Raw genomic sequence first — 8682 nt, forward strand, 5'->3', positions numbered from 1 at the left:
CAGCTGCGCGGTCAAATTTCGATGCCTGATTTAAATCATGATTTATATCAAGTGATTGTTTTATTAAAATCATGATTTAAATTAAAATTTGATTTTCTTCAGAAAGTAGAAGTAATCTAGGAATATTCAAAATCATAATGATTGAAACAGTTACATATAATAAAAGATAATGCACAATTTTTATTAATTGATTGAAACTATTATAACAGGCTACAAATGCACTTAGAAAGAGGCACCAATTTTTCCGTTTATTTACTATCCAGCCTGCTGCTAAGGTTAGATTGCACTAGACTAATCGTTGAAGAAATCCTTTATACAGAGGTAGAGGAAGCTGGAAACAACTAGCACAAGATAGGCGTTAGTTGACCATGCTCATCTATATAGCTTAACTGTGATTTAGACGACTATGGTTTCGTCCAGCGCAGAGGCAACTCACCAGGCGCTGCCTAACCCTGGAGAAAACTGTGGCGGAACGAGCAACTTGCGTGTCGAATTGTGGTTCATGGCCACCACAATTCACACTTGCGGGCATCCGAAGCATCGAAAAACAAGTTTTGACAGCGGAGATTGTTTTTTGATGTCAGTTGGAGTTCGAACGTAAAGCAAGTCAGAGGAGAGAGGTGACGCCTCTCATTTTAATTTGTATCGTTAAAGCTCAAAAATAAAATATAAATAATTAATAATAATAATAATCGTTGGATCAGGGCCTTGAAGTGTGTTAGAGCACTTCATTCAAAACCGTAACGGTACACTACAGTACACTGTAGGAGGCAATGTGGTCAGCATTGCACTCGCCCGAGATTGTTACCCTGATTTGACTCAGGTACTCATTCACAGCTGAGTCGACTGATATCCGACGTCAAACCACGACACAAATCACACTGCCACCAGTGAGATTCGAACCGCGACATTCCGTACGATAGCCTTGTGCTCTAACCACGCAGCTATCCGGACACTTAATATTAAAATTAAATTGAACAAATTACAATTGGTGACCCCAATGATTTCCAATATAATCAGCAATCTGCGAATTAACTCGACAATCAGAGTGAAAATTGGCGAATGGAAAGTGCAAGAAAATCAATCCGTGCGATTGCGCTGGTCTAGCTCCGCTTCATCGCACGTTGAACTATTGTGTCTTGTTCTGTGGCGTGTAATTTGTGTGTACGGCATTGGAAATTTCTCACTTGGTGAGAGGTACTTCAACTCTCCTTCAACGCGTTGTTCGGCCGCATATTGACTCAATCCCAGGCTATGCAAGCTTAGAATTGATGCTTATCAACGTACTCAAAATCACTATCAACCTTAGGGAGCATGAAAGTCCTGGGGGTTTAACGTGAGTATCTGCGACGTAGGCATAATCCCACGGTCCTCTTCGGACACGGATTGATTTGGGGACCACAATCAGAGCCCCACAGCGGTACTGGTTTATATTGAGTGCAGGCTCAGCATTGATACCAGTGGATGCGAGACATGTCCAACACTTCTGCCGCAACTAAGGGGTACAGCGCCCGAGTTATACAGCGAAACTCCCACAAGGGGCCAACCGCAAATAACCGGGCCGAGAACACATCCTCCAGGAATTCTACTGGAGTATATGCTCTCAGAGGGCCATCCCGGTTCCCATGGTACCAGATAACCTCCGGTGAAGCTTCGTGGCAAGAGCCACTTCAGATGAGTCCCTTGCAGACTCGGGTCTGATCGCCCTCCTTGAGTACGTGGGAACCTTAGAGAGCACAATTTTTTCAGCCTGTGAGCCATCAACATCGACATCGCTGCCGTTTTCATGCACCAGTCGTCGTAAAATACCTGCCAGTAAGTGAGATGGCTAAATTTAACCGCTTACTGACGGAACTAACGTTAAGCGACCGCGCGCCAAATCAACTGCTGCTTCAAATGAAGCAGTTGAATAGTGACGAGCTGTTACAGTCTTTGTGGCTCCACAAACTTCCGGACAGTACACAAGCCTTCCTGACGTGTGCCTATTTGGGATCTCTGGATACGTTCGCCGTCATCGCGGACAAAATTCATGAGGTCCACGTGGAACCCATGGTTGGCGATGTGTTTCGGGACAACTCAAGCCAGGTGGCTCAGCTGCAGCAGATGGTGGCAACATTAACAGCAACCGTCTCTGAGCTGGCAAAGTCCGTCGGTGCTTGGTGTTCGGGAAGTAGGATTAGCTCCGCCTCCCGAAATGGACGATCGGATAATAGGTCGTCGGCACCTTCAGCAAGTGCTGGGGCATGCTAGTAACATCGCGGGTTCGCTGAAAAGATTAAAAAATGTACCAGCCCCTGCAATTTCTCACTAGACAAACCAGACTAGCCGGTAGTTCTGGGGACTACTACCCGAAATGCAGTACCACGTCACCTCACAATCTACGACCCCTTGAGCCGGCGCAACTACCTGGTCGATAAATGCGCTGAAGTTTCGATTCTTCCCGTATCCCGACATCGAAAGTTAACACCGCAATCATTAAACCTCGCGGCAGCAATTTCTTCGTCGAGCCGCATGTATGGCTACATGCAATTCAATTGCCTAAGGGGCTGCTCTGCGAACTCAGATATTACTTTTCGCACCGCCTCTCATAACACACAGAGTGCGGACATTTTTGAAGTACCCTTCGCGAAGTTCAAGATTTACTTCCACTGCCCGATCACGAGGCTATGCCGGTCCTACAACGCCCTACAGATTAGGTCCTTCAACTCTGTCTCCTTCTCTAGTTTTAAACGTAAGGTAAGCCATTCACTTGCTTGCTTCAGGTATGAGAGGTTTTGTGTATATCTTTTAAAAACATGTTTAAGAGGGCATTTTTCCCATTTATGCCTACCTCATGGCAGTCAAAGGGTAGTATAGGTCCCAGGGCGAATTGTGGATTGGTACCCACGATAGAGCATAAAACCTGGGAAAGACCTGCTGAACTAACACCAACCGCTCTACTACCAAACCTTATCTCCACCTCCACGTGGTGATCGCTGGGAGTTCTTTCTTTATGAAAACCTGCAGACGGAGAAGGATGAAGGGAGTCTTCCGCGCCTAAAAACGGGACAAAATGTACCAACTGGTCCTCCAGGTTGGGGGTTGGGTAGGGCTGACAACCTTACACGGAAAACCGATGTTACGAAACCACGAAAGGAGCGTCGGACAGAATGGGTCTTACAACGACGAACCCCGCAACGACAAGGAATTAACGATTTGCGGATTTTCTCATGGAACGTGCGCTCCCTGTACAGACCGAATGCTGCTGAGCAGCTAGCCGATACCCTCTCCCAATATAAGGCTGATGTAACAGCGTTACAAGAGATGCGATGGACAGGGACCGGTTTTCTGGGGAAGAGCCGCTACACAATATATTATACCGGCCATCTAGTGAACCATGGGCTCGGAGTAGATTTCTTAGTCAGCCAAAAAATGAAACCTGCTGTTATCGGCTTTGAAAATATAAGCGAAAGGCTATGTACTCTGCGTTTGCGAGCAAGTTTAGAAATATAAGCCTCATAAACTTTCACGCCCCTACAGAAGAGACTGCAGAGTCGGAGAAGGATACCTTCTACGAGACAGTTGAGCGGACCCTCGAAGCCTGTCCCAAGTATGATATCAAAATCATACTTGGAGATTTCAACAGCCAAGTAGGGACAGAGCCCGTATTCAGGCGATACGTCGGCTCCCATAGCTTACATAGGGATACCAATGATAACAGATTGCGGATGATTCAATTAGCAGTATCACACGAAATGGTTGTTGGAAGTACCTGGTTTGCACGGAAAGCGGTTCACAAACATACGTGGGCCTCCCCACTTTCAACCAAATTAACCACGTGCTGATTGAACGCCGTCACCTCTCAGCCTTGATGAATGTCAGAACATATAGGGGGGCCAATATAGACTCGGACCACTATCTCGTTGGCATGGTGCTCCGAGCTCGAGTCGAAGGTGGTGTCGTAACCTACAATCCCCTCTGATAATCAGGTGAGAGTGAATACTGAAGCCATCCACAACGCAGCCCTCCGGGACACCTATAAGAGGGAAATGGATGCCGCAATAACCGCAGTCAACAGAGGTCCTGGAGAACGTTATCATTGATACGGCCACAAAAATACTTGGCCCCAGCCGCAAAAAAAAGTCAGAACGGCTGGTTTGGCGATGAATATAAGCTAGCAACGGAACGGAAGAATCCTGTATACCGAGTATTGTTGCATTCTCAAAGAGCGCGGGCCCGCGCAGAGACTTATCACCGTCCGTCGAGCGAAGAAGCAACTGCACAGACGGAAAAAGGAAGCTTGGGAGAACCAACAAGCCTGTGAACTAGAAAAGTACAGGGAGCACGTCACAGGAGTGAAGAGCAGAGTGCCATAAAGGGGACGGCAAATGTCATTTTTGAAAAAAAGAGAATAATTAAACACCTCTGTTTACGACTGCGACTCCTAATTGATTGTTGATTTTAAGGTGTATTCGTTCAATTTAATTAAATAAATTAATGATTAAGTGATGAATGTGGTGTTGTCTGCAACTAATAAAATGTTTGCCTGCGATTGGTGGATGTAATTGATAGTAATTGAAAGTTATATAAGCCCCCCAAAGGCCCATACCAAAGAGGCTTCACTCCAGGCAAATCATCAACAGATCAGATTTTCTCCCTGCGGCAAGCGATGGAAAAACTGTTGGAATATGAACACCAGTTGCACCAGATATTCATCTACTTTAAAGCCGCCTATGATAGCATAGCCAGGGTGAAACTGTACGCGGCCATGAGAGAATTCGGTATCCCGACAAAATTGATAAGACTGACTAGGCTGACCGCGACCAATGTGCGAGGGCAGATAAAAGCAGCAGGATCACTCTCAAGACCATTCGACATCAACAAAGGTCTACGACAAGGAGATGCCCTATCATGCGTCCTTTTTAACCTGGCCCTCGAGAAAGTCATCCGTGATGCTGAGGTAAAGAGGTGCGATCCTCTTTAAGTCCACCCAACTACTGGCCTATGCTGACGATATCGTTATCATGGGTAGAACTACCCGAGACGTACAAACTGCCTTCATTCACATCGAGCAGGCGGCGCGAGATCTTAGGCTGCACATCAATGAAGGCAAGACAAAATATATGGTGGCAACGTCAGCATCGAAGACGAACCAATCAACAACATCAAACCGCACTGGTCAAACAGGAAGAATAAGGATAGGAGAATACAACTTTGAGACCGTTGATAATTTCTCCTATGTAGGGTTGAAAATCACAACCGATAACAGCTACGATGATGAAATCCGCGCACGGTTGCTGGCAGCCAACAGAGCCTATTTCAGCTTACAAAAACTGTTCCGCTCGAAACGTCTCACCATAGGGTCAAAGCTCTTACTGTACAAGACTATGATCTTGCCAGTCCTCATGTATTCCTCGGAGACTTGGATTCTTAGCAAGAAGAAATGCGAACTCTTGGCCGCGTTTGAGAGAAGAATTCTCCGAAGAATTTTTGGTCCGGCGAAATCTATGAGCGATACCATGACTGTCCGGTTGTAGATAAAATCCGGCTCAATAGGTTACGGTGGACGGGTCATTTAATCCGTATGGATGAGGATGATCCACCTCGGAAAGTCTATAAGGGCAATATCTATGGTAGAAAAAAACGAGGCAGACCCTGCCTAAGATGGAGCGATGGCGTAGATCAGGACGCCAGACAACTTTTAGGGATATCGAATGAACCCATATCCATCAAACTTGATAGTATCATGCTCTATAGTATAGCCTATGTCTGTGCAAAAGCTGATGAGTTTATGATATATTTATGGGGGCTCCCAAATAATTGCTGGAAATATACTTATAATAAATATGGTATCGGTATGGCGAGTATGTTGAGCCCTAGGTACTGTGTGCATGGACCACCATGTTTCTTTTCAGATATTTGGGTTAGGTAGTTTCGCAGAACTGATCCTTTTCGGAACCCGCACTCCTCGGCTTTGTAGCCAATGTCAATGCTAATATCTGATTTGCAAAATACTAATCGAAGTTCCATTTGATGCCCCACATGTCTACACTCGATGAACAAAAATTTACCCCACCCTTTTGCATATATGGGGACCTCCTTAAATTCAACGTGGAATTATGTTACTCACTGCATGCAATGGGGTTCACAGGTAACACTTTTCTACAAAAATTTTATATTAATACGAGTAACCGTTTCTAAGGTACAGGATGTGGCAAACAAACAGACGGACGGACAGACAGACAGTAAACCAATTTTATTAAGGTTTTGTTGTACACAAAACTTTAACAAAAAAAAGGAAATAGTGCTTGAGAACTATTTGGGTTGTCCCCAGGGCTTCCAAACGCCACATTAAGAAAATATACTGCGCTTTCATAGTCTGAAGAGATCTGAAAGGAATGCATTCACATTACAGCTAAATGAACTTGAGCAACGCCTTGACCTTCGAAATCCATCCTTGCTCTCTGACATTGATAAATGTTTCACTAAATCCTAATACACAGAACACAGCGGAAATGATCTCCCGAAACCTTGAGCTTATTACTTTGTTTGACAACACAATCGCACTCAAGCCGGTGCTCAATTTCCATCAATTCCACATCCAGTTTCCTTCTTACCTCATCCAGCCTCAGGAGCTCCTCAGTACTCATGCTCCCGGAAACACCTTTCGCCGCCTCCTTCCGCATCTTCTTGTCGCGCTTCCTTTTCTCCTTTTCATCGCGGTCTGACTTCTCCCCGCCGCGTTCGCCGGCTCCTACTCCCTTTTTCATGAAATTGAACATTTTCACGGACTAAATGTGCACTTCCGCAAAACCGTATGCCACACGCACCTCACAGAAACGCCCTGGGCGGCCGATAAGCAATCACCTTTCCCGGAAAACTACGCTAGACAACACAGGGCCCGGAGCACCCCCGCACTCGCGCAAATTCACTGCCACAGCCGCTAATTAACTTGCAGTTCGGGCGCTTGCACTGCCACATCCACGAATCGCACCGGCCGCGATTTTCCACCTTTCCCGGGACAATCACTTAATTAGGAAACTATCGCAGGCAGGGACCCACGGATCGGAAATTTTCTCATTCAACAACGGAAACTGTTAGGACGACGAAACGGCCAGCCAACTGTCAAATGCGCCCCTGCATGGAAATTGATTTTTCTGTCAGGCGGCGACCAACACATCCACGCCGCAGTGCATACATCCGCGCGGTACTACGCGACGTCAGAATGTGCGAGAGCCAGTTGTGCAGTTAAATGTCACGCACGGCCGGGGGCCTGTCCCTCACGCAGCCTTGCCCGGAAACGGTCTCCCGTAAGCAACAGACGTGCACCTCGCCACGGGCGTCACGAAATCACGCACAATCAACTTCTTTTCCCGGAAAACTCGCAAATCAAGGACCAAATTCCATCAGTACACACACGCACACACTTTCACTTTGCGATGTTGCAACACAGCGAAACCTTCCGCGTTGCTACACACGACGCAGAGCTGGGATTTGTGGTTGCACGAAACGTCGACGACCGCTCCAGCCTGGCTGGACTTTTCATGGCAATTTCCCGGAAAACACAGCAATTTCCTCACTCGCGACCAACTGGCCAACACTCGGCGCTTGCCAAAATCCACACGGTAACGGATATTTCAGAAAATATCTCCTAATTCGCGTCTGAAGCAGGAAAAGTGACAGCTCTTGGAGCGACAACGAACTGCTCCGCGGAGGATTCTAAACGAAATGACAATGCGCCTTCTCTTCGCGACTGGAAGTGGGCGAAAATGTCAGGTGTGGAGTGTCTGGCTCTCTTTTGGACGAGATTCGAGTAAGCGCAACGCCAAATGGACGTGTGTGCGTGCAATGTTTTCAAAACTGCTGGGGTGTATTGGTTTGTTTGGCAATAAATTGGAAGAGAATAATGAACGGTACTTTTACTCTTACTCTGAACTGGAGAATGTAAAGAAGAATGTTTACAGCTGGTAAGGGACTGTTCGTTAGCAGAATGTTTGGGAAGTTACTGATCAGCTGATAAAGTGTTTGGCTGCAATCCTTGCATTTTATTCTGCTCGGGCGTGTCGATCTGTTGGGGTTGCCGGTGAAGGGAATGAGCCGATGGCTGTCCTGAGAAATTAAATTACATTTTTACTTTCACTTGAATGTTGATATTCTGCTTAACGGTCAGAGCGGAAGTAGGCGGCTATCTGGAACAATATGTGAATCGGATTCCTGGCGGATAACAACACAGCAATAGAAAAATTTTGGATGCAGAGGAAAATTTGAAATAGGAATCATGTCAAGAAAAAAAACTAATTCAAAGGAAATTTTCCCGTATAACAGTAAAGGGTGTTGACGAAGGGGACAGTTGGTTACCGAAATACCATATTCGTGACTTCAAATAAACAAATCGGGAAACGGGAAGCTTGACACTTCGGGTACGAAAGGTTTTGTGTATTTCTTTTATAAAACCATTTGAGTGGAAATTTGTCCCATTAGTACCTAGCACGTAATATATGCATGTAAGTTGCGGTGGACTTCCCGGAACAAATAAAAAAAAACACTTCAAGTATCGGGAACAATCTTATTTATTTCGATGTAAATTACAACTCAACCTCTTCCACTTTAATTTATACTAAATTTGGAAAGCGACGGGAAATTGCACAGACGCAACTTCATCGATTCAGAGTTAACCTGGCTACTGGATTCAATATGCGTAAT

At 45.8% G+C, this 8682-nt stretch overlaps 1 protein-coding gene across 4 annotated transcripts in view; it reads right to left on the bottom strand.

The window, feature by feature from the left end:
• The window catches only part of LOC119659689 (unconventional myosin-XVIIIa), a 426534-nt gene extending 418819 nt beyond the window's left edge, over window positions 1-7715 (bottom strand). For all 4 annotated transcript variants that reach the window (XR_005250364.1, XM_038067926.1, XM_038067928.1 and 1 more), the window contains exon 1: window positions 6597-7715. Coding sequence is in view for 3 of the 4 variants with exons in the window: in XM_038067926.1 (XP_037923854.1) it covers window positions 6597-6761 (165 nt within the window). In the remaining variant the exon portion in view is untranslated. The remainder of the gene's footprint in view (window positions 1-6596) is intronic.
• Between the last annotated feature and the right edge of the window lie 967 nt (window positions 7716-8682).

Source organism: Hermetia illucens, chromosome 6, assembly GCF_905115235.1.
Source record: "Hermetia illucens chromosome 6, iHerIll2.2.curated.20191125, whole genome shotgun sequence".
Taxonomy (NCBI): Eukaryota; Metazoa; Arthropoda; class Insecta; order Diptera; family Stratiomyidae; genus Hermetia; species Hermetia illucens.